The sequence below is a fragment of the Cornus florida genome, unplaced genomic scaffold, assembly GCF_030987335.1.
Source record: "Cornus florida cultivar Cherokee Brave unplaced genomic scaffold, ASM3098733v1 CherokeeBrave_3.0.0_Hap2_Chr01, whole genome shotgun sequence".
NCBI lineage: Eukaryota > Viridiplantae > Streptophyta > Magnoliopsida > Cornales > Cornaceae > Cornus > Cornus florida.
In genome coordinates, this window is record NW_026775571.1 from 41,705,181 (window position 1) to 41,732,091 (window position 26,911).

The 26,911-nt window shown below is 36.6% G+C and overlaps 1 protein-coding gene across 3 annotated transcripts; it reads left to right on the forward strand.

Moving 5' to 3' along the window:
- The first annotated feature begins 721 nt into the window (after positions 1–721).
- LOC132295322 (uncharacterized) lies at positions 722–26,911 on the forward strand. 3 transcript variants are annotated; one of them, XM_059793539.1, is made up of 10 exons: positions 726–1,026; positions 3,274–3,451; positions 3,560–3,718; positions 10,817–10,910; positions 14,114–14,184; positions 17,326–17,377; positions 17,834–17,882; positions 17,980–18,117; positions 26,349–26,468; positions 26,543–26,911. In XM_059793539.1, the coding sequence occupies exons 1-10, from the start codon at positions 824–826 to the stop codon at positions 26,676–26,678; spliced, it is 1,200 nt and encodes a 399-aa protein (XP_059649522.1). In that variant the 5' UTR covers positions 726–823; the 3' UTR covers positions 26,679–26,911. The 3 variants fall into 3 exon arrangements, with proteins under 3 accessions (XP_059649540.1, XP_059649522.1, XP_059649530.1); XM_059793547.1 differs by having other exon boundaries at positions 3,277–3,451; XM_059793557.1 differs by lacking the exon at positions 26,349–26,468 and having other exon boundaries at positions 722–1,026.

Here is a 26,911-nt window from a genome sequence, read left to right on the forward strand (position 1 = left end):
TTACCGCCCCGCCCCGTCCCGCCCCTTTAATAACGGATATGGGAACACTTGTTATACCGTTGGGGCGGACATGGATACAAATTTTGTACCCGTCGAGGGTCACGGGGCGGATAAGGGTTCAATATGCATAACCTAGGGGCCCCGCCCCGCCCCGCCCCACCCCGCATATAACTATATAACTATATATATATATATAAGTTATTTTAGCGGCTTACCCAATTACCCATCTCTTATAATCCTAATTTGGGATGTAAACTTGGTATTGAATTTGCTTTTGTTTTAGTTATGGTGCAAGTTGGAGCTTAAAACTTCTTGTGATTTGGTTGTATTAAACTTTTATTTTTGTTTATTATATTCTCTGAATTATGTTATGTGCATGTTATTTATTTATTTTTTTTTATTAGGATACATAATTTTATTTATGTTGTGTCATTCTTAGGCTTTGCACATTTAAATAGCAGGAGTTTAAGTTCCAAAAAGTGGGAGAAAAAAATTTGTTAGTGGGGCAGGTACGGGGGCACAGTATTTCCTAACGGGGCGGGGTTGGATATGAAAATCCAACCCGTCGCGGGTCTCGGGGCGGGCATGAACTTGACAAAAATTAAAAGGGGCGAGGCGGGATTTAGAGAAACCCGCTCCAAACCCGCCCCGTTGCCATCCCTAACTATGGGGGAGGTGAGTATATTATTCAAAACTTGAGGGGAAATAAGTGTAATTTACCCGAAGGTTATATAGAGAGAGAATTCACGGCCGGACGGCGAGAAGACAACAAAACCAGGCCGATTCTAGAGAGAGAGAGGTAGAGAGAGAAATAGGGAAGAGGATGAAGTTTGTGGTGAAAGCATGGAGCAATGGAAGTAAAGCAAGGGCAGGGGTTGTTCAGTTGGAGAGCTGCCCGTATCCAGTAGAAACTCCAGCACTACTCCTTTCGGCCCGTAAAGGGCTGCCCGCTTTCATCTCCCCTGACCTCCTTCCCTCCCTCCCTTCCCCTGATTCCCACCTTCTTCAAACTAGTCCTCTTCACTTGTAAGTCTTTTTTTTAATATCTTTCTAAAACTAATATATACATATATCTATATATATTTATGAAATCTACATAATTGCACATCAGATGTTTGTGATATGTTTCCTCACATGAATGCCATCACCCCAACACTTCTGTATGTATGCGTGTTTATTCATGTGTGGGTGTGTGTGCCAGTGTGTTTTTTCTTTCTTTCTCTCTTTTTTTAGCACAGTTTATTCATGTGTTTATTTGTACATATTATATGTATTTGTACTGATGCTAAGCCGCAATCTTTTTCCTTTTTTTTTTTTTTAGCCAAAAGATGAATTAGAATCAAATTGATCACAAATATCAATTACAACTTTTTCAATCACATGTTTTAATTAGCAAAATTTTGAAGCTTTGTCCAAGAGAAGAAGAAGAAAAAAACTTATCTGATAAAAGAAAATAATACTAGGAAATAACCCAATTAGCAAAAATAAACATGTTATATGTTTTGGGAAAAAAGCTAGAAATGTTTGAAATAAAAATGATAATGGTTAAATAATACACTTGAATGCAAGTTTTTTCCTTTGTCGTTTTTACTTTTTCTAAACATAGGAATGACATAAGAGGTTCAATGTTCAGGCTCATGAAAAAGACTTTGTGGTGGGATGAGGAAGTCTGGAAGAATAAAAGCAAAATGGGCTTGTTATAAAAAAATTGGCATAAAGCTACCAATGAGAATTTTTTTTTTTTGAAAGATATAAATAAAACAAAGGTTTTCTATGCTATAAGAATTGTAGAATTTGAAACTAGAAATGCATTGAAGAAGATGAAAGTGGGATGACTTTTGGAGTAGATGGTATTCCTATCAAGTCTTTGAAGTGATGTGGGATCAATGAAGTCATTTAGTAAAATTATAATAAATTAATCGTTAAAAAAAAGGCCTCAAGAATGGTAAAAAAAGTGTTTCGGTACCTATAAATTAAATCAAACTAGATATTTAAAGCTCCATAAACTATTGCATTATCAACCTACTGAATGATGCTATGGAACATTGGGAAGCAAGTAAAGGACATTCACAGGAACAGGAAAAAAATTTGCATATATTTTTCTACCCAGGAACTTTTCTATGAGTGTATTCGAAATTTTTTTCTTGATGAAATCTGCCTTGATGTGCCATTAGAGTGAGAATCATAATTCAAATCAAATTGAACAAGGTTAATAAAACTATGACTTAGTCATGGAGTTATTATTAAGAAATACAGGATATTGTAACTCGAAACTTTGATATAGGGTAAGCGGAAGACCCTAAAATAAATCCAGAAGGGTGAATAGATCTTATTTGATTTTAACTAACAATAACTAATTTTTAACTTATAACAATTATATGTAGAATACAACAATATGAACCAATTAAGTATATGGAGCAAAAACATATAAGCCAAGCAACCCCAATGAAGACACAATTCATTATCATCATCATCCTTGCCTTATTCCCTTATGAATGGGATCAGCCACATGAATTCTCTTTCTCCAAGCTTTTCTATTACAAGCCATTTTACCTACTATATTTAACTTTTAAAAATCATTTTTAATAACCTCATCCCATTTTATTTATAGTTTCCCTCTCCGCCCCATACCTTCTATTACAACTAGAACACACAATTGTTACATGAAAAAACCTAACAGGGAAGAACCATGAGACATAGTCTAGTCCTGGCAGATCAAAATTACTGATGAGAAAGAAGTTCTTACAACTGATTTACCAGTTTCTCAAACCCTTGAAAACCCCTAATTACCTCATGACATGGATTGGCGCCAAACACTCCACTTGAGTTTTCAGTCTGTCAGCTCTGTCCACAGATTTGCTCCACACACGATTCGCTTCTACAAACACATTGATCTCCATAGCTTGGCGCCCGGGTTGTGTTCGATATGGAGAAATTTTTTGGCATTTGAATTCCGTGTATAGAACCAGGATTATGATAAATAATAACTCACCTCAGGTAGATTAATAACTTAATAAACTCAAAACCTTCTGCAATGCAAATCTTAGATTTCTTATTTGTTTGAGTCCTATTTGTTATGCACTATTGCATCTTGCACGGGACAAGGACTAGAGATTCTGTTTAATGCAAATCTCACTTTTCTGATTTCCTAAAGTAAAAAAAAAAAAAAAAAGAAAAAAAAAAAAAAAGAACGGTAATTGTAGGTTCCATATACCTAGAAATTTTATAATTTTCCTGTAGACTGAATCACTTATGTTTCATCGTTTGGTTCAGCAGCATGGAGGGTCTGTCTTCCAAAACAATAGCAAATATTGGAGGACTGCACAAGATGGTTGGTTTGCAAGAATATGGATTTGCTGCAGTCCTAAGGGATTCTGTTGTATGTCTTCCGGAATTCAATAGCACTAACAAGACTGGAGCATCTTTTGAGACTCCTTGTGGTCGTGTCTTGGTACTTCTTAATTTGTTTGCTTAATTGCATGAACTTTCCCTTTATTTGGTTTTTTACAATGTTGTTGGATTGATTGCTGGATTTTTCCAAATTATTGTATGCATACAGATAAAACCTGTAGAGTTTATGGGGATGATTTCTTCCATGAAACCAAACTTATGGGCCTCTTTAGCCGATGAAGTACCAGCTTGGGTTTCCGAGAAGAGGAATAAAACCTCGGTAGATCGTACTGTGAGATGGCTTGATGATTGCATATCATTAAACATGGTATATACTGTCTGCATATATGCGTCTTTTATTTTGGATTTAATAAGAATCATTGTTTGAAATCCATATTAAATATATTACTAGTCACCATGTCATATAATATTGTTGTGGATTGCAGAATACATTCTTTGAGTTTAGAGGTGAAACATTATTTCTTGACAAGAAGATGGCTTATAAACACCTTTGACAGTGCATATCCATCTATTCAAACTCCATTACTATGGTAATTCATGACTAGTGTTTTGGTATTCGACTTGAGGAAGCTGAGAACTGACCATTTGTTTGAAACCTATTTGCATAAAATTGATAAAAAGGTTATCGCAGTTGTGCTTTTGGGGAAAAGGAAAAAGAGTGTTTTTTTTTTTTCCATGTAGCACAGTAAGCTTTTGATATATGCGTCCCGATACTAATCCAAGGAAGTAGGATATTACTAAAAGAAGATCAAAGAAGGATCTCACCACTCTTAACAAGGGAATGATTTTTTTTTCTTCTTCAGTGTCTTAACGAAGAAAGAGCAACCTAAAACAAATACATTTCTCTCTTTTACATTCAAGTAGCACAGTAACCTACCTATGCATGCTCGAACTGTTGTATCTGTCCATAGAGCATGAACACTAGTTGTAAAAAGCAATCCTGCAATCTTAGCCTTAAGAATAAGAGAGCTTGCTTTAAAATTCCTTTGAAAAGGGCCCAGCACACATTACCAAATAGAAAAGAAAGAGAGCGAGTTAATTCGTTCATGGCAGCCGGGAAGGCATTTTTTCTATTGAGATTGTGGTTTGTTAATCCGATGAGGGCATCACTAGAAAGGTACAAGGTCGAGATCCCAGTTAAACGGGCTATTCAAGGTGTTAATATCATGGTTCGCTGTCGGGATGGGTCACTATAAAATTCCTTTGAAAAGCCTACTCCAGCCAGCCGCTTCTTCACAGGGCAATTCACCTTCTCTTGAGCTATTCACTAGGTCACGCTTCCTTGTTCCAACTTCCGTACCAACTGGGTCAGGCAACAAAGCAAGGGAAGTATACGATCTGTTGAAAGAAAAATAAAAGTTGAAGAGATAAATTAAAACATGAAGAACACAAGAATATAACGTGGTTCAGCCACTAAGGCTTACATCCATGACACAGAAAGCGTAAAGGGCTACATCTCTTTCATTACCTTCTCTCTTGATTTTGTTTACAATAACCACCTCTATTTATAGGTGAATTGGGATAGACTTGTAATAAAGGAATTATACAGAAAGTCAAATATAAATATGGCAATGACTTGTTGCCCAAGTATAACAACATTAACATTCTGTCAAGGAGTGATTTAAGGGCTTAAATCACTCCTATAATTATTCTCCAACACCCCCCCTCAAGTTGGTACACGGAGATTTAACTCAAATGTCCAACTTGAAATTAAATGTGAAGTTGTTGAGAGTCTGAGATAAGTAAATCTGAGATGAATTGATCCGGAGATCCGAGGCAAGTTGATCCGAAGATCCGAGACGAGAAGAGACGAGATGAGTTGATCCGAAGATCCGAGACGAGTAGAATATAGACTAGGGTATGATAAACTTGCTCTGATATCATGTTGAAAGAAAAATAAAAGTTGAAGAGATAAATTAAAACATGAAGAATACAAGAATATAATGCGGTTCAGCCACAGGGCTTAAATCCGTGACACACAAAGCCCAAATGGCTCCATCTCTTTCATTACCTTTTCTCTTGATTTTGTTTACAATAACCACCTCTATTTATAGGTGAATTGGGAAAGACTTGTAATAAAGGAATTATACTGAAAGTCAAATATAAATACGGCAACAACTTGTTTCCCAAGTATAGCAACATTAACATTCTGTCAAGGAGTGATTTAAGAAGGGCTTAAATCACTCCTATAATTATTCTGCAACACGATCATAAAGAAAAGTCTCATCTTGGGTAGGTAGCTATATCTAGCTTGTATTATTATCCTGATCAAAATTCAATCCTCACAACACATTTTTGGCCATGTAACAAGATTGTCACCGATTTAGGAAACCCCAATATTGTAATCTTTGCAAGAGGGTGGGTCGTGTAGAAAGTGATCGTCCTTCAAAGGTTCAAATTAGGAACAAGCCTAAGGTGGTTAGCCAATGGGTGGAGAAGAAGAAGGGGTGTTTAGTTCTTGTTGAGGATGATAGTGTGGAACAGCAGCTGAAGAAAGATGATCATTCTCCAGAGACAAGTTTAAGAGGCAATTCTGGTCAGGGAAAGGGCAAGGATAAGGCAATTTCATCTCTCTCTATTCAAGACCATTTTGAGGCTCTACAAGGACCTGTGGATGATGAAATCAAAGTGCCGAACGACTTGACTGAGAGAGAGGATTGTAATGTGCCTATTACTGCAGATCATCCAGGGACAAGAGATGGTGCAGGAGGGGAGAATGTGAGTGAAGAAGGTGCTATTGATGATGGCTTTGTCTTCTCTTCTCCAGTTAAGAAAACTTCCCCGGAAGGGTCTGTGAGCAAACATAAGAAGAAGAAGAAGACACAGGTCCCTCAATTGGATAGAATTACTAGGGCTATGGGGGTAGGTGGTCAAATTCCACCTCATTCTCATGCTCAATGCTAGGAAGTTGCAATGTGAGAGGTCTAAATAGACCTCAGATGCAGAGAGAAGTGCAAGCATGGATCTCATCTTTTTCTCTCTTTGGTTTTGGCTATTTGAAACCAGGGTTAGTGTTTCTAATTTTGGGCGTTTTCTTATGCAATCAGAGCTAGGTATAATTGGATAGCTAATTATAATAGTTCTGAGAATCGTAGGGTGTGGGTTGGGTGGAATCCCTTTGTTTTTGATGTCGTCGTGTTGCAAGAATCTGCCCAGTGTTTGTTTATGCAAGTCACAATCATTGCCACTCAAAAAATTTTCTTTTTCTCAGCTGTATATGCTGCTAATACAGTGAGGGAGAGAAGAATTTTGTGGCAATCTATGCTTGATCAGTTTCAATTGGTGGATGGTCCATGGATTGCAGTGGGGGATTGGAATGTTATTAAAGCCCATTGTGAGAAACGTGGAGGGTTGGCTGTCCCTCAAGCTATTGTTGATGAGTTTAGTGCAGTGGTTGATGGTTGTGGGTTGTTTGATCTTCCAGTTCTCAACTGGGGCTGGACTTGGACTAATAATCAATTTACCAGAAGACGAATATGTGCTAGATTGGATAGGGGTTTGGTTAACAGTTAGTGTTCAATTTTTGAACTCTAAAGTGATGCTTTCTTCGGCTTCAATTTCAGATCATTTTGGTTTGGCTATTCAATCTTCAGAGGACTGCTGTGTGGGTCCTAAGCCTTTTAAATTATTGAAAGCTTGGGGTATGATGGATGAAGTTCACCTGATTGTGGAGCAGGCTTGGAATCAACCTGTGCAAGGAATTCCAATTCATTGATTTCTGAAGAGGTTGAGTTTGGTGAGATGAGATATCAAGGAATGGAATAAAAAGAAAGGGACTATCTCTGAATGAAACGAGATGTCAGCCATTGTAGAGACAGTTTGTCCAAGTTGCAATCTGCTTTGTTGGATGATCCTTTTAATGAGGATCTGATCCTAAGGGAGTATTCTGCTAGGGAGAATCTTGAGTCTGCCTTGAAGATGGAAGAAATTCTAAGGTGCAGAAATCTAGAATGGTGTGGATGAAGGATAATGGTAAGTGTACTGCATATTTTCACCAGAAGACTAAACAAAGGAGAGCTTTCAATGTTATTACTCTTTTGCAGAATTGGAATGGCAACAGTTCTATGGATCAAGTACTATTAGGCAATGGATTGTGGACTTTTATACTGGTTTATATTATGAAGTTCATTTTTTTGCTCCGCCTCACTTTACTCCTAGGAAAACTTTGATGGATGAGGAGAGGATGAATCTGGAGGCTGGGATTACAGAAGAGGAAGTGAGGATTGCAGTGATGAGCTCCAAGCCTGATAGCTCCAGGACCTAATGGTTTTCTTAATAGGTTTTACCAGAGGTATTGGGAGGTGATCAAGGGTGATGTGTTGCAAGCTATTCAGAATTTTCTCCACACTTCCTGTCTTCCTCAAGGACTTACTAGTACCTTCATTACTCTGGTTCCAAAAAAAGTCTGATTGTGTGAGATCAGGACTGCAGGCAATTTAATTGGCAAGGAACAAGTGGCCTTCTTGAAAGGTAGGAGAATTCTGAGTAACATCATTATGGCCCAAGATTTGTTAAAGGGGTTTGGGAGTAGAAGCATGGATTCAACTATGGCCTTGAAGTGGATTTGGTCAAATCTTTTGATTCAGTATCATGGACATTCCTAGAGCATATTCTTCACTGGTATGGTTTTGGAGATGTTTGGATCAGATGGATAATGTGCTGTGTTACTTCAGGGACTTGTCAAGCCTGGAAGAGGGTTAAGGCAAGGGTGTATTTTATCTCCCTTATTATTTTGCCTTGTAACTGATTATATTTCCCAATCCTTGAACCAGAACGTGGATGAGGGTCTGCTGGAGCTGCGTAAATATGTCAGAAGGTTAGGTCAGAGAGTATCCCATTTCTTTTTTTGCAGATGATCTCTTTCTGATTTGTAGAGCTTCTGTTGCAAATGCCAAGGTCCTTGCTGAGGTGTTTAATCAGATTGGGGACTGGTCTGGCCTTCAAGTTAGTATTGAGAAGAGTTTGGTTTTCTTTTCTAAGTCTGTGAGAAGACAGAAGAGCATTCAGAGAATCTTGAAGTTCAACATAGGTACTCTTCCTATGACTTACCTTGGGTTACCTTTGTCTGATAAGAACCTTAGAAATTCTCAGTTTTCTGATTTGGTGGACAAGGTGAATGCTAAGATTTCTTTATGGAGTAGCTTCAATGTTTTTCTGGCTGGGAGAATTCAATTGGTGAACTCTGTTCTCTCTTCTTACTATTATTAATGGGCAGCAGTTTTTTTTTTTCTGTGGGAATTCAGAGTACTCTTAATAGGGAAGTCAGAGACTTCTTATGGGGTAAGAAGAATGACAGTAGGAAATTGCATTTGATGAAATGGGATAAAGTTGCATTGCCTAAGAGTGAGGGTGGTTTTGGTATCAGAAGTTTGAGCAATATTGATATTGCTGCTAAGTTTGTGCTTCTGTGGGAGTTTATGCAAATCTAAAGAGTCTTTGTTGTTTGTATGGTTCAAAGATAAGTACTTGAAAAGAACCAATTTTTGATCATGTAATGCAAGTGCAGGCCCTGCAGGGGATTTTGCAGCGTGGAGGAATTTATTTGTCATTAGAGAGGACTTTCTTCTGCACCTTCAGTTTCAAATCAAGGATAGCAGAAGGTTTAGACTGCTTTTGAATCCATGGTTTCAGGGAGCTTCTTTGCTTCAAGCTTATGGCTTTAGAAGGTTGTATAGTCCTGCTCTTCAAAAGGAAGCAACGTTGGCAGAATTGCTAGTCGGTGGGCAGTGGAGAGTTCCTCATAACTGGCCACCAGCAATCCAAATTTTTTTACAAAGATTCCAGTTCCATCAAGGTAAGGATTGCATTGAATGAAGCATGGGAGATTTTGTTTTAAATCTGCTTGGAATCAGGTGAGGAGTAAGGCTGCAAAGGTGAGTCGGTATAACCTGGTTTAGAACAAGAATAGGCCTAGAGTGTTGATCACTTCTGTGCTTATTTTACAGAATTCCATTCCTACCTTGTTTAATCTTAGAAGAAGAGGCCCGGTCCTTACTTTTATATGTCATAATTGTATGAAGAGTGATGATTAAGTTGACCGCTTGTTTTGGTGCTGTGATTTTGCTACTTCCTAACGGAGTTGGTTTGCTGATTTTTGTGGGTGGAATGATCTCATGAGTCTGGGTTCCTTTGAAGAGGCAGTTCACTGGTTTTGTAACCATGGTTCTACAGTACAAGCAAAGGCTCAGCTTTTTAGTTATTTTTTCACTCTTATCCTATGGAATGTGTGGAAGAGAGAAAAAAGCAGAATGCAGATGGACAGGGGAGATCAATTGAGTCTGTGGCAGTTGACATTTTGTATGGAGGCTGCTACTGCTTTGGGCATGCAAGTGCAGGACTTCTCTCCATTTTGTAGTTTTGGTTTATTCCTTCATTCTTGCACCTTTGGTTAGGGTTCTGTCCTATCCAATGGAGGTTTTGTCTGAGTCTGTTTGACTCTGTCTTGTATTCTGTACTTTATTGCTGTATTTTAATGATAATATATCTCCACATTCAGGAACAAAAAAATTGGAGCAGTTGACTATCAACAGCTTACGTGGTTTGATTATCTGACAGTTGAATAGTATTTAATTGGAATCTTTTGTTGTTCTGAAGGTAAAATAGAAAAGGAAACGTTTATCTTTCATTTGGATGGGACCTAATTAACTCATTGGGGCTCCATCAACTTGCTTTATAATTTTAATTTTTGATGGTTGGGGTAAAAATCATGATCCTCAATATAGTGGGATTAGCCAAAGGGAATGTTATGTATAAAAAATTGCAAGACCAATAAAAAAAAAAAAAAAAAAACCCGAAGGGGACTCCAATGAACTCTCTTATTGTAAGATAGGGAAATCTATTGTAACCTCCTTTTGGTGTATGCAGAAATTTTGTGTCAAAATCTTCAGCTCCTTTGGAACATGTCATGGAACTATTTCAATTAATCCATTTATCTTTTATTTGATTTTTCCTTTTGGTGAGGGGTCATCAATTGGCTGCCATCAAACTATGTATGGTTAAGATGGTTTGCTTATCATCATGCTAAAAGCACTAAATCTTTTCCCACTAAGTGCTATGTTTATGACTATCCGTGCTCACGGTTTTCAAAACGCATCTAGACAGGTAAGTGCCAAGAATTTCTCGCCCCAGTCTATGTGGTACGTCACAGGTTTAGAACTTAAATGAAAATGATTCCAAAAGTAGGAATTATTAATGGGCTTATATGAAGGGAAAAGTTAGGACTTAGTGGTATTTTTCCCAATAATATTTACCTATGAATCCTTAATTTTTTTTTGTGTTTATTTATTATTGGAACTACTGGTTAGTCTATGTAGCTAATGGGTGAATACAGAATTGTTAGTTGGAGATAATGGTTTTGTTTACTGAGAAAAAAGACATGCCACTTGTATTAATCCGTGAACTGTAGACAGGTGGAGATGTTTTTGGAGCCATTGTTGGAGGCTCTAGCATGGAAGAACGCCGACGTTGTGCACAGGAAGTTGTGAGGCGAAATGTATCAGGTTACTACAAATCTTTTTATTTTTATTTTTATTATTTATCTATTTATTTTTTTTGTTATAGTGCCTGTTTAGTTAGAACTCTTGACATGTTATCTTCTTGGGAATACAGGTCAGCAGACAGTCCATTTCATGTTTAATCACGACCTTCTGATTATCTCATTATTCCTTATGTTTAGAGAATAGTGACTGCACATGAGTAAATCCATCTTGTATATTAGCAATGTATGGGTACATAATCTCATATTACTTATATAATCTAGTGGAAAATTTCACTTAGACCCATGAACTTTGGCCTCTGGCAAGGGGTGGCCACACGTTGACAAATAGGCCAGACTCCCATGCCAATAATGGCTACAATGTTAGTTGCACAACAATTAAGAAATGGAAGAAGTAAAAAATGGGGTTACTTTCTAGTAGTGGGCTGACCCTTCCACGAAGCTAGACTCTATTCTCTCTCCTACTCTCTTCAACCCAGTTGATCCCTCCAACCAAGTCACACAGAGTGGGAGAGAGAACTAGAGTGCCTAAGTGTAAAATTTTCTTTTAGCAGCGTCTTTAGAGTATTTATATGTTGCACATATATGTTTCTATTCCACATAATACAACATCATATTAATTTATTATTTGTTCATTTTCCACTTTTCTAAATCAGTGTAAAATGTATGTAAATATATGTAAAAGATATTTTTGTTTTTTAGTGGTTTAACATTTGGTTAGATAAATAAATTAGTCAAACTTTTTCTATACAAGAAGTAGCTCAACGAGTAACCAATGCTTCCACATATCAGGTCATGGGTTCAATTGCATTTCTAACTTTTTTGGTCAATTTTGGATATTATAAAACAATTACAGCAGCATAACTGGATGCGTGAGTGATTAGGAATGTTTTTACCCTCCGCGCTCGAAATGATCCATGACTTTAATGATGGGTTAAGGTGCAAAAGGACGCCTAGGGCATTATAGTGATTTTATCTCTTTGGCCCAAATTTAATCCAAGTGTATCTTAACGGCAGGGTATATAGGTAAGGGTCATTGCATTAGTCACATGATTTGTGGAAGAGGGTGGTCACTCTCACCTTTGGTGCATGAATCAGCAGTTTGAAAGCAGATGTGCCCCCAATTCGGGATCCAATTTAAAAATCCGTGAGCTAATTGTTTTAATTTGCAGACCCCACACAGTTCTGCATGTAATATGCATTCAAACTTCCCTATCATGCGTGTGTTCCAGCTAATAAATATCAAATTTGGAACCTTAGACAGTAGCTTAAATAAAGCAAAAGAGAGAAAAACCGATAAATACCCAGATACCGTCATTACATATTAAACAAATTTGGATGTATCAATTTTGGGATCAAGATAGTTGTGATTTGGATCAGTAAATTGGTTGGGTCTATGCAAAGATCATAAATCATGGAGGATAAATATATATATACCTGATATAACTATAAGATCCCATGGAAGGTGACTCAGTGTTATACCAAGAAATCTCCTACTAGCAGCTTGTAAATGTGTGTATTTCATATTTTAAATGTACAGTTTGTGTATTATGGACAAGTATGTCTAGTAGTGCCCAACAGACGGAAAAAAGGTTTTGCTTCAGCTAAGTTCTAAAGGGAGTTAACAAAATCTATGTATGTATAAATATAATAAGCAAACAAGTACTACATATTATATACAAATTCAGGAAGATATTTGTGAATTTTGTGTTATTCAAGTGATTTACCCACTTAAAGAGAACCAATATGGGAAATGCACATAATGTACATTTACTATTGTTTGACATTATTGTAGATTTAATAAAATAATTATAATTCATTATGGAGATTCAACTACCTTATATACATCTAAACACACAGATTATGTGAATACATACAAATATTATTCATTGATATATATATATATATAAATAATACTCCCTCCGTCCCAAAATACTTGTCCACCTTGGGAACTGTGAGTCACAATTTTGTGAGTCACAGTTCCCAAGGTGGACAAGTATTTTGGGACAGAGGGAGTATATTAAAAGAAAAAAGATTAAATGTTATATTAAGAAATATTTTGTTTATGGAATGGAAATATTTCTAAAAGAAGAGCATTTTTAATTTTTTAGCAACGGAAAGTTATTGAAAAGGAATATCCTTAAAAGATTATTTTGGAAAGGATATTTTTCAAAGAAACAATTTCAAAGGCTATGTTACTTGGACTTGAGTTTGAGTGTTGGACACAGGTGCCTGTCTAGATGTCAGATCCTTCTAATCGTTAAGATTTGGGATACGTAGACACCGATAATGTGTCAACGAATCCTTGAAATAATTGTTATAGAGTGTTTAAAATGACGAATTAAAATTAAGGATAACATTGAAAAAGAACATAAAATATTGGGATTAGCATTACTTTTAGGTATTTTTGAGGAAATGTAAAAGTTGGGGGCAAAACTGCAATTGTAACTTTTTAAACTATTTAAAAACGTTAGGGTTGCAGCCTGCTTTTATGATTTCTTTTTCCTCTCTCTTCATTTACGATTATGCGGCTGTAGAGAGATAAAACCCTAGCCCCTAGCCTCTTAATCGGTGATCGGGAAGACATTCCTAGAGGATCTTCAATAATGCATGTTTTGGCTGCGGCAAAGATCAATCGAACAGGTTAGTATTTCTTCAGTTCTTCTTTTTTTCCCTTCCTATTCTGTTTTGTCTTCTCCAGCCATGTCCTACTAGTGTCCCACATCCATGTCGGTGTTGTGTCCTGTCCTGTCTATGTCGGTACTCTAGAAATTGTTTATGCAATGGTGTCTTTTTGAAAGAAGAGCATTGTTAGCATGGGAAAGTTTTGGAAGAGGAATATCCTTAGAAGATTATTTTGGAAAGAATATTTTTCAAAGAAAGAATTTGAAAAGATGAGAATTGTAGAACATCATTTTCCTAACTTATTTTTTTGCCTTTATCAGAAGAAAAGAAAATAGGAAAGTAGATTAATTCAGTAAATCATTTTTGGAAGAATGACTAAGTTGTGGGTGAAGGGTGGCAAAATAATAGAAAATTGTTGCAACCAATAGGGAATGAAAGTTGAAACAATTGATAAATGGGATGAGTTATTGTCATTGTTGTGATATTGTTCTTTTTTAAAGATGCCATGAATTATTTGTTTGTGTTAATATATTGAATTCAATTTGTAGACTAGTATTATTTTGTTCTAAATGTCATATGCAGGTTATTGGATTGGGGGGTTTGGGCTTGGAGAGAGCATGGATGAGCGCACTGCTCTTCTTAATGCAGTTACAGTAAGATTGTATTCTAGTATGGAAGCTTCATTTCTTTCCTTAAATTTGTTGGGGAATTTCATTAGTTCTGGAAATAGAAAGCAGCATTCTTATATTATATAGAAAATGTCTTTGAAGCTGAATATATATATATATATATATATATATATATATATATATATAGAATTTCATCACGCGTTCCCAAAGTGCTTGAAAAGCTTATACTAATTTCTCTCCAACTTGCTACTATTGAATTATATATAGAGAGTTTTAGGCTCTACTAGCTCTCTATCGGACTCCATACTTGAAAATTGAAGGCTTTGACTGGTGGTACATAAAAAAGTACCTACTATAGCTCACACGAGGGCTAAACTGTCATGATGCAGAATATGACAATTGAGCGCTGCTACAACCAAAATCTAGCAAATCTTTAGAATTACCCAAACACTTTTGACTCGTAAAACATAAGAAAGATGAAAACATATATAAATTTAAACCAACTGCCAACGAACTTGAAACATAATATAGGACTTGACTCAAAATGGTACACGATTCTATGAGTTTTCTGTGTAAATAGCTGCTTGAGATCTGATCAATTTGCAATATTTTTCTCTTTAAATTTCCTTTTTTTGAGCCTCATATGGCTGTCATTCTTTATAAATAGATTTGTACATATACAAATTTGTATCAACTCCAGTTCAAAACTAGATTAAGTTCTTTCATGCAGGACATCCATTTGGGCTTTGGTTCATTTGAGACTAGTAGAAAGTTGTCCTGTTTTGCTTCAGTAAATGGTTGCATCCTTATTGACATTTACATGGCGTGAGTCTTGTACTTTTTCTCATGGTTTTGAATTGCTTCAATTATGTAACAATACCTAAGGGGGCAATCTTGTTATATGCTGGTATATAGAATTGGAAACCTGGAAAATGCATTAGGGTTAAAGGGTTTGAAAATTAGAAGTAAAACAGAATATATGAAATGTAATTGCACAATTTGTGTAATGATAATAATTTCAGGTTGGAGGATTATTCAAAAATAATTTGGTATTTATGATTGATAATAGAAATAGACGGGGAAATAGATGACCATATAATAAGTAGGATTAGAACAGCATGGGCAAATTTTGTTATATGCCAGTGGTATTTTATGTGATTGGAGAATACCAAATATGTTAAAAGAGAAATTGTATAAGACAGTGATTAGAGTAGCGACTTATCGAAAAAAAAAAGGAAAAAACGGTAATTAGAGTAACTATCTTATATGGATTGAAAAGAATAAAAAAAGAACGCACTCACATTACTGAAATGAGGATGTTGAAATGGATGCTAGGAGTAACGAAAAAATATAAGATTGTAATCAACATGTTGGTGAAGGATTAGATGTTGACACCTATTAGTGGTAAAGTATAAATTTGGCTTTAGATGAAATGGTCACATAGAAAATAGGCCTGAAATGCATCAGTAAGAAACACAAGTTAAATAAATGGTATGAGGCAAAGAAGTGGACTAAGATGAACTTGGCTTGAAGTTAAAAGAAAAGAAATGATATTAAAAAACTACTATATATGGCAAGAGACATGGCTTATGATGGATAAGAATGGAAAAGATTAGTTCATGTGGCTGACCCCATTTGAATGGGATCAAGGCAATGGTGATGACATTAACATGTTTAGGTGTCAAATCCATTAATTAGTATAATGATGATGCTTCCATTCTGAACATCCTCCATCAAAGAGAGTACTAGCAAAATAGTTTCTTGAAAATTCTTATGAATGGCTTTTGGTATTGTGGGAGCTACATGTCAAGTACTGAAGTAGATGATCAAAATGGAAAGATTTGCTTTATTCAGTTCGACTGCTTGTTAATTGAAGATGAAAAGTTTAACGACTAAATACATGTTGACTGGGGTTATGTTCACTTTGACTCTTCATCGGCAACATTATCCATATGCCAATTTGTTTGCAGATATGATAGCCACGATTTATGGAATGACTTACCATATTAGTAGAAATTTGATTATGCTATAGAATATGCGATAGAATATGCTTTGATTTGATTTAGATTTGATTTAATTTCCTTTCTTGTAATATGAGCATGTGCTCTTTTTATCTATAAATACTAGAGCTATGAATGAGTGATTAATCTCATTCAAGTCTTTACACAATTCTCTTAATTTTCTTCTTTTTATATTTCTTCTTTGTATTAGAGTCAAGGTGGTCCGACTGCAATGAGGGCATTGCGAGTTCGGCACCACCCATTCGGGAATGGTCTAAGGTGAAATCGCCCATCTCGTAGGTGTCGGGTAGGCAGGGTGGTCCGACCTCAATAAGAGCGTTGCGAGTTTGGCACCACCTATTTAGAAATGGTCTGAGGAGATATAGTTGTTTCTTTTTATGGTCTGAAGAGACATTGTTGATTCTCTCATCTACATTGTTTAAACATATGTATGAAGGGGAATGGTCTAAAGAGACATTATTGATTCTTCCATCTATATGTTTTAAACATGTGTACGAAGGGAAATGGTCTGAAGAGACATTGTTGGTTGTTTAAGGTCCGAGTAGACATTGTTGGTTGTTTACGGTCTGGGGAGACATTGTTAATTGTTTATGGTCTGTGGAGACATTGTTAATTGTTTATGGTCTGTGGAGACATTGTTGATTTGTTGATCGGCACTTCATCTGGGAGAAAATCATTGCTGGTCAAATTTGCACTCCATTTGTCACAAGCTTTCAGCAGCTTGTAGACATTCTTACAAAGGGTGTCAGTAAGATTTTGTTTGAGAATGCATTGTCCAAGTTGGGCGTTTCATATTTCTACGCACCAACTTGAGGGGGAGTGTTAGCAGATATGATAGCCATGATTTATGGATTAGTAGAAATTTGATTATGCTATAGAATATGCCATAGAATATGCTTTAGAATATGCTTTGATTTGATTTAGATTTGATTTAATTTCCTTTCTTGTAATATGAGCATGTGCTCTTTTTATCTATAAATACTAGAGCTATGAATGAGTGATTAATCTCATTCAAGTCTTTACACAATTCTCTCATTTCTCTTCTTTTTATATTTCTTCTCAATCTTTCTATTTAGGTAATGATTTCACTTTTACAAAATAGAAAATTTAATGTTTCCTAACTACATATGACGTTAATGCTCAGGATAATTTAACAGATGAAAAGCCGCGGCAGGTTTCTGGCCTTGGACTTCCAGGTATCATGTTGATGTTTATTATTCTTTCTAGTTGTATTAAGTTCATTTCTCTTTTCATTTTTCATTTCTTAGGGGATGAGTCAAACTCTATTTTAAACCTCTTGTTATGATTGGAAAGCAGAACTGTGTAGTTCCTCACACACCGCTAGAATGAATGTCAATTTTAGTTTAGGTTCTAGTGCAGATTGAGGTCTGCTGTTGATCACTTGATCCTTTAAGTTGGCTCGGATTTGGTTGGAGCAATGTGGTTCATAACTTGCGACTCCCTTCTATTGACCATCTAATGTTTTTTTTTTAAATTTTTTTAAAAATAAAGCAGTTCAGATTTAGCCACATTATCCCAGTATAATGTTGTCAATACTCAAATGCATTTTTTTTTCCTGATGTTTGTGTTGGCAGAGGGGAACCATCCTGGTACATGTTTTGTTGCTAAGTGAATGTCTTTTTTTCTTGCAGAGGAGGTCTTGCAGGGTGTTGCTGCTGGCATTGATCTCTTTGACTCCACGTATGTTGCTCATTCCATTTCCAGCATGATTGTCCTGAGATTTTCTCTCTTTGATGTGTTTCTTGTTAAATTTTGAGTGCCTTTGTACTTTTTTAAGGTATATTTATCATCTTACACTTGGAGGCTTTGCACTTACCTTTCCGCTCTGCAAAATCGAGGGACGTGCATCTTATTCACAGTTAAGTGATATAGGAAGCGACCACACCAAGATTAATCTGAAAGCAACAATATACAGGTATCTGACTAAATATTGTTATTTTTTTTTTTTTTAACTTGCTCAAGGAACTTGCTATTTCTTGTTCTTTCCTTCTGGCTATCAAGGTTTAGACTTTCTATTGAAATAACAATTGAATTTTCTTTCTCTGTGGAGATTGGTTCAGTTTCTTATTGTTCCTTTTTTCCTCTTTATTTATTTACTCTTTTGAAATATAGAAAATTCAGGAATGTGATCCCATATTACTCTTGCCATAGCCACTTGAGCAACATCCAGAAATTGTTTTCCCAATCTCCTAACAACATGAATTTGTTCAATTTGAAAAGAGTTGGAGTCTCCTGGACACAGGGCCAAGTGATGTGTTCTACTTCCATAGGCAACTCAATCAGTTGTTACTCGTCAATTAACTCCTTTATAACTGCCGTCCACCTACTCCCTGTGGATCTCTCATAAGGGAATCGGACTAACTTGACCTACCCATGCACTCCATAGGAAGTTCCATCCCAACTTGACCCATCTTTTTCAAAAGTAAACTCGAAAGAGTATATCTTCCCTTCTCCACCTCCAATTAAAGACCCAACACCTATCCCACAAAACAAAAATTCCGCCCATAGTGCGTTCTGCATCAAGACACACCCAATCTATGTATCTACCTCCCAATAAAGCTCAGAATAATCTCCACCAGATCTGATGCCAATTTGGATTCCTGCAAGCAAACCACCTGGACACCGCACTTCCTCAACACCATCTTCACTACCATCCTTCTATCCAGGTCATGTTCCATGATCTAATTTTTAACTTCATGTAGAAATGATTGATCTCTCCTCCCGCTTTCTTCCACTCTCACTACTCTCACCATCCTTTTTCATTTTTACTGTCGTAATTTACATAAGAAATCAGATTTCTCAACTCCCTTTCACCTCTTTTAAACCTCACTTGCTCTGTTGAGAACCCTGATTTCCCTTGCAGTTTTCCTCTCATCTTTAATTGATTGGAACATAGCTTGGGCCTCTTCTTTTATACAATTGTATGCAAATGTTAGAACCGGAACACGCAAAGTCCTCTGATTTAGGCCTGGACGGGGGATGAATAGGTCTTGTAAAAAAAATTAGTTTATTTTGTTTTAATTAGGTTTTAGCTTGGACAATAACTTGATAAACAAAAATATATTATATCGCTCAAGATAAGCAGTGCATATAAATGTGAAACCGTAATATAAACGGGCACTAGATTTTGACGTGAAAAAACTCTCAATTGAGAGTCATAAAATCACGAGACCTAGTCCAGACAAACTAATCCACTATAAAGAAACAGATACGCCCTAGGTTATAGTTCAGTGCTCTTGAATCCCTAGTTACCTCTATAGACAATAGAACACCAAATCTTCAATCCTTTGAAGATCTCCAGGCCTTCCTTCAGCTCGTGTCCAACATTTGCAACCACAAATCTGCTTCTCTAGTGATTAGTCTTAGCCAGTAGTTTCCAGTTGACAATCTCATATGAATTGCTTGGATGTGTTGAATATGCTTGATCAGTGCAACAAAGATATACATTGAACTACATCTCGCCAATATACTAGTGCATATGATGAATGTTGAAAAACAAAGATGCACCCAATGATCTCACATGTAATGTCTCAAAAATAGATGTAAATCATGAATGAGATGTTAATCTTGTGTATATAAATTAAAATAATCTCTCTGCACTCATTTAGTATTATGAGATGATATGTATTTATATGCAACCAAGAGTTCTGTTTTAATTGGATTTAAAAACAGAATGTTACCCCTATTAGAACTCTGTGGACCCTGTCAATCGATGGAGAGATGTGTCAATCGATTGACACAACTTCAGTTAGTCTCGATCGATATGTTGTTCGGTTGAGAATCCTGTAGTTTTGATACTTTGCGAAAAATTTACAGAAATTATTTTTAATGTAAAATCATGTGCATGCTTATGCATATTTGGAATCAAATTAAGTTTTGAAAACTTTGAAATTAAGATGCCATGATTATGCAATGCGTGTACCTAATTTGGTGAGTGTGCATCACAGTGTAAATTTATCTTTATACCCTTGTATTAGAGTATTAACATTTTTCCTTTGTAGTAGCTTTATCTTCCCCTCATAGGTAATATACACTTGGCTCGCTTTTGACTACTTTCTAACTAACTGGAAATTGAAATAAAAGTACAATGAAAATGTTTAATCTATGAAATTAGCCTACTTGGTCCAATTGAAATCTTCATGCCCCTCATAAGTCAGCCCCAAGCCCTTGCTAATATCTTAATATTTTCCGTTCTCCACTCAGTTTGATTTACCCTGTTACCTCGGTCCAGAATTTCTTCCCCCTCTTGAAGCTCCATAACAGCCAAAGCTTGCATCTCTTCTGCCTCTTGTGCTTTTATTTCTTCCATTATATTTGGGTCCATAAAATTTACAAAGTTGCACCTCCCTTCCATTCAAATTATCACCATCAAAGGATTTTTCTGAACACCACTTGGATTGTGTACTGTGGCCTTCATCAGCACTATATTCTGTCATACTATCAATACCACCTCTCTTGTTCTCTCCCTTATCTCCTTCCTGAAGAGCTTCATCTTCCCCACTATGCAATTTCTAATACTCCAGTAGAGCCACTGCACAGTCCTTTCCGACACACAGTAATTACCCCATCGTCCTGCCACTTGCTCTGCACCAAATGGCTTTCCGGCAAAGGGACCTCGCTCCTTTGCGTTCACATTCAGCGTCAGATCTTCCTATCACGCGGTTGTGATATCTGCCTTCGAGCACTGGCAGATTTCCTCCCCTCCCAATGTCAACACTGTGTTCCTCCAGGCCGCCTCCCCCCTCTCCCAGATTTTCCATTTGAGAAGTCGATGGAGATGAGGGTTGATTTACCTCTTTGCTGGGCTGGGCCTTTGCATTGAGTTGGTTGTGGTCTAGCCCACTTTGCGTGCAACGCTTTTCTGCAGCCCAATTCTGATTACGGTTCCAGATCTTCAGTACTTGAAGACGATCAAACCCTAGAGTTATGGCCTGTGTTCCCCTCAGCTTGTTGAAAGTCGACATGGGATGGGCCAGCCAATTCTCATGGTCCAAGTAGTCTTTATTTCCTACTATTAGCTTAGGGACCGAGCTGAATTGGTTTATCTGCCAAACATTTGGTCCATTTTGACTAAAGCCCACAGAGGGATTAAGCACCACCTCCCCTGCACGTGATCTTCCTTTTTAAATTTCAAACTGCTTGCCAGCTGCCCCCCACTCATCATTACTTCCCCGCATATTCAAAACATTCTTCATCAAGCTCTTTCAAGTAAACCCTGAGGTGCATGGTTTGATCCGTCTCACCCACAACCTTAATTTCTATTGGAAGATGTCATGTTTGGGGAATATCATTATAGGAGTGATTTAAGCCCTTAAATTACTTCTTGACATGATATTGATATGAGTGAATCATGGGAGTGATTTTAGGAATCTTTCCTATATCATATTTATCACATGTTTGAATTCTTTCTCCTGTAAATAGAGGTGATCATTGTATACACAGATTAAGAGAGAATATTATGAAAGTGATGTAGCCCTTTCGGCTCTTTGTGCTTGTGGATTTCGGCCCTAGTGGCTGAACCACGTAATATCTTTGTGTTCTTCTTGTTTCATTTCTCTCTTCACTTATATTTTATTATTTCCAACAATTTCCGATCTGTTTGGATCCCAACACATCCGGATCCTAGCCAAAGTTGACCAATTATAATTGTTAAGATTATTCTGTCTTTTAGAGATAGTAGCTCTAAAAATTCCATCCATATTCATACTTCTGACTTTCGTTTCCGAAGTACGGACTTTTTTTTTTGATAAGTAGTTTCCAAAGTACAAACTAAAGGTATATTTATATAGCTTAATGAATTTCTTAACTACCATTGTTTATTTCAGGTGTTGAGACCCCTCATATGGTAGTACTATCCTTTGAAATTTTAAAGGATTTCCTCGAATGGACCGGACCATTGATCTCCATAATTCGGAACAACTTAGTAGTATAAGATATATTACAAAAATGAGAACCATGTATTAGCAATTGTTAACTTCAAGGACAATTCCGGTAATCTAGCCCTCAATTAAGCTCATTGATTAAGACCCCACCACCAATAAAACTTGATCACCGAATCCACCTATATAATTTATGAAATTATTATGAGCACGAGCTAGCCATTTCATGTGAAATCATATTTAACATCCCCAGCACGTGATCATCCTTTTTGAATTTCAAACTGCTTGCCAGCTGCCCCCCACTCGTCATTAGCTCCCCGCATATTTAAAACATTCTTCGTCAAGCTCTTTCAAGTAAACCGAGTGGTGCATGGTTTGATCTGTCTCACCCATAACCTTAATTTCTGTTGGAAGAGGTCATGTTTGGGGAATATCATTATTGGAGTGATTTAAGCCCTTAAATTACTTCTCGATATGATATTGATATGATCGAATCATGGGAGTGATTTTAGGAATCTTTCCTATATCATATTTATCACATGTTTTTATTATTTCACCTGTAAATAGAGGTGATCATTGTATACACAGATTAATAAGAGACACTATTATGAAAGTGATGTAGCCCTTTTGGCTCTTTGTGCTGTGGATCCTAGTGACTGAACCACGTAATATCCATGCGTTCTTGTTTCATTTCTCTCTTCACTTATATTTTTATTATTTACAACAATTTCCGATCTGTTTGGATCCCAACACATCCAGATCCTAGCCAAAGTTGACCAATTATAGTTGTTAAGATCATTCAATCTTTTAGGGATAGTAGTTCTAAAGATTCCATTCATATTTGTACTTATGACTTTGGTTTCCAAAGTACAAATTTTTTTTTTTTTGATAAGTTTTTTCCAAAGTACAAACTAAAGGTATATTTATATAGCTTAATGAACTTCTTAACTACCATATGTTTAGTTGAGATGTTGAGACCCCTCATATTCCAGCAACCAATCATCATAAACAGAAGATGGGAGAAGAAATCTACCTCCCAAGGTAATAAGTATTCCTTTTTCTAGCTTTGCCGCTAGCAACACCAGCTTTCTTCTTGGTCTTCTTACTGGCACTTGGACTGCACCTCCACCTCTGGGGAAGTATTGACATCTTCTCAATTAGCTTAATCCAGTTCTGCAATGGATTTGCATTTGTTTGGGACAGAGATTGATTTTTGTCCATCTCATAACTGCTGTTTGATTCCTCTTGAGTAGGTAGGTGGTATGAGCCAACATCATCATCATTCTGACCTTCATTAATTACCGTATCTGGATTATTCTTATCACTCTCTTTACCTTCATGGTCATCCTTGTCTGACTGAGATACTAGCATCATTTGGAGGAACTGATTGCTATCATGATTAACGTTGTGGAGAGTTGATGTTTCCCCTTGATGCATAGAGGTATTATCAAACTCCTGAAATGCAATTTTCCATTTTCTATTCACTAGTTTCCAATTGTTCTTGACATTCTGACCATCCTCATATTCCTTAGCCCGAACAAGGGTTCAGCTCAGTGGCATTCTTCAGACAAGCTGAGGTAGTATAAATAAACACATGACAAAATGAACAAGTGGTCAGCTTCGTTGATGCTCGGCCTCTGTCTGAATAGCTTCTGAATTACTCATTCAGATATCAAATTCTTCAATCAATTCATCACAAATATTAATTTCAATACATACTCTAGCATAGTTGAGACATTTCTTCATTTTTGCCATGGAATATGCACACAATGGTTTCCCCAAAGCACTTGATATATAACTTGGGAAAAATTTATTCCAATATTCTGGACGAATGTTATAGAGTTTTACCCAAATTGGAATTTTGTCCAGCTTTCTCGTTATCGAGAGACTAGAGTAGTCCCCTTCTCCCATTTTTCCAGAACCGGAAGTCTGTTGAGGAAATGCCAAAGCCCTATCAAATATAGTATCCTTCTCAGCTTCTGAAGCAAATCTGAAGAAGGAAAAATAAAAAAAGAAGTCCTTAGCATTGTATAGAACCTCTAAAAACGTGTTGTTTCCCCAGATCTTTTGTGCCATTGATTTAAGAATAAGAAAGGGTAATTTCTTATCATAAAGTAGCCAACCAAGCAGCTGGATCACTCCATTTCAAAATCAATCAGCTGCGCAGGGGGGAGGCTACACATCAAATCTATTATCCAACTTTGAGTTTGAAAAGATGCAGAGCCATTCTTCTGTTACAGTTAGCTGGGTTTGATTTGAGAATATTGGCCCCAGATTTTTTCGGATCTTGTCTGGAACCAGGTTTATTATTTGGGTCTAAACCTAATTCCACATCTGCCCTAGGAATATTGAGTTTTGTAGCCTTATCCAAAATGGGAATTGCAGATATTTTTTTTGTTCTTTTCTTTTCTTATGGGATTTGAGCAGCTCTGTTTCCCACTTTAATGGGTGGCACCTTTTCAGCAATTGACTCCTCATCTTGCAGTTTATTTCTGATTAATACAGAAGGACTAGCAAATCGAGGTCTTCATCTCGATCTTTAGTTGTATCTCTTAACCATTTCTACCTTGACCTCAGGCACCTCCATAACTTGGATATCTCTAGTAACCACCCTCTGGAGCAAATTCTCTGCCTTTATTGGTTTCCCCTGGATTTCCTGCAATCATTTCTTCAAAGAACCAATTTCCTTTAGAACTGCATCCAAGTCCTTGTTTCTTTCATGACTATCAGGAACAGCATCATCGATATTCTCAATTGAGTGAGCTTTCTCCATCCCTCCTGAGCCTGGACTTGGACATCTACTGTATCTTTGACTTGATTTAGAGTTCTAGAATTGTCTTGGTTTCCCGATCTAGATACATGCCCAGCTTGGATACCCGCCAACATGACACAGAACTGAGTTCAGCCAGAGGATGTAAGAACAAAACTACGTGGTGGGAAGAGATTGATAAGAAATAGAGGAATGAGGTCTGAAAGGATGAAGAACATATGAGAACTGAGAAGAAGAAAGCCAGCTCCAGGCAGTGGAAAAGCCACTGGAACCCTTGAGAGACTGAGAGAGGAAGTGCTAGAGAGACTCTTTCTCGAGTCTTTCAATTTGGGGGGGGTGGGGTGGGTTGGGTTGAGAGATAGAACATATTATTGTCATTTGAATGTGCTGAAATTTGGAAATTTGGTAAGCATCTCTAATAATTTTTAGCAATAGTTGGCTTCTATAACTAGATTTTGTGAAGAACGCAAATATCCATAATATTAGGGCTGAACTCAGTTTACATAAAACACTAACTTGTTTCCTGTAATCCAACCATAGTTACTCTATGGATATGACTTTTGTTGTTGTTTATTTATTTATTTTTATTTGACAATGATTCTAGCGGCTGAAGTAATTCTTAACTGCTTTATTCTTTCGCGCTTTCTCTCTCTTTTGGACCCTAAATCCTTCCTCAAATGATGCATTTCTAATTGTCCACGTGCATAGCTGTTGCTTATTTTCATTGCCAGTACTTGACGGATCGATGAACCGTTTCTTTTCCCTGAAAATAATATATTATCTCCCATGAGTTTTTGAAAGTTGCAGGGACCTCCCTGAAGTTTCTAAAATAACTTTGGCCATTCCTCAGGTTTGCAGAAATTATCACATTATTTTTTCTACTATTAGCTAATGGCCAAATATAGAAGTTGAATTCTATAAAATAATGTGTCTAGGGCTATAGAATAGAAGAGAGAGAGAGATTGGACAATGAAATCTGATGGGTATACGTTCGTACACACCCCTCTCCTATTTATATCAAGGCAAATAAAATTACAATAGGTACCCTTGGGAAACCAAAAAATAACGACGACTTTTAACAATAGTAAGGATGATGACCTCACTGGTAATATTATTTGGTTATTATTTTTGGAGATAAGTGATAAGTAGAAGTTTTACTCATGAAAATCCTAATGTCATTTCTATAGTACACGACGAGTAGCTCTATGCTGCCAAAGAAGGATACACACTAAGACACTCCTCAATATCATTTGACATGTTCCGAGCTATTATGGCATCTGTTTGTATTTGGGTTTTACAACCATTTGATATTTACACCAGACCACTGCTAAGAGGTTTTTATTTATTTATTTATTATTTTTTAGGTCAATGTAATCAGTTGTGAATTGGAGCTTATTTTCTTTCTTCCAAGTTTTTCTTCATTCTCCGCAAAAAAATCATCACTAAAGATTAATTATTGTGAGGCGATACATTTTTCTGAGTTCTTTATTTTGCCAGGAAAGATACGTCGCCAATTCTCGATAGCTGTGGCTGCCATACTTGCCAGAATCATACAAAAGCATACATTAATCATCTACTCAATGTCCATGAAATGCTGGCTCAGACTCTACTAGAAATGTGCAACTTCTTTCTCACATTTTTGTTGTTGTTCTTGTTGTTTGTTGTTTACGAGCGTTTAATATATTTTGCAGACACAACACTCACCATTATCTGGGGTTCTTCCGCGCAATCAGGGGAGCAATCCACAAAGGGAAGTTTGAGGAATTTCGGCAAAAGTTCATTGAAAGTAGGTGTGATCATCTTTTCACAGCTGCTCTATGTGCATGAAATATAATATTATCTGAGCAAATTATAGTTCGAGACATACATTCTAATTTACTAGATTGTATTTCCTTTCAAATTATATGATCGATTAAGAGGAAAATGGTCAATAGCATAGATCATCTATTATTATACTGCAATACCAGACTTGATCTTCTTCTAAGATGTGATTGTCATCAGAACACTGATCATTCCAAATTTATTACTATATACTGCAATGTCTCTCATTCTCAAACAAA

Coding starts and splice junctions, on each gene's coding strand:
- LOC132295322 (XM_059793539.1), top strand. CDS start 824: ATGAAGTTTGTGGTGAAAGCATGGAGCAATGGAAGTAAAGCAAGGGCA. Junction 3,452..3,559: donor CTCCTTGTGGTCGTGTCTTG/GTACTTCTTAAT, acceptor GTATGCATACAG/ATAAAACCTGTAGAGTTTAT. Junction 26,469..26,542: donor GCTCAGACTCTACTAGAAAT/GTGCAACTTCTT, acceptor TATATTTTGCAG/ACACAACACTCACCATTATC.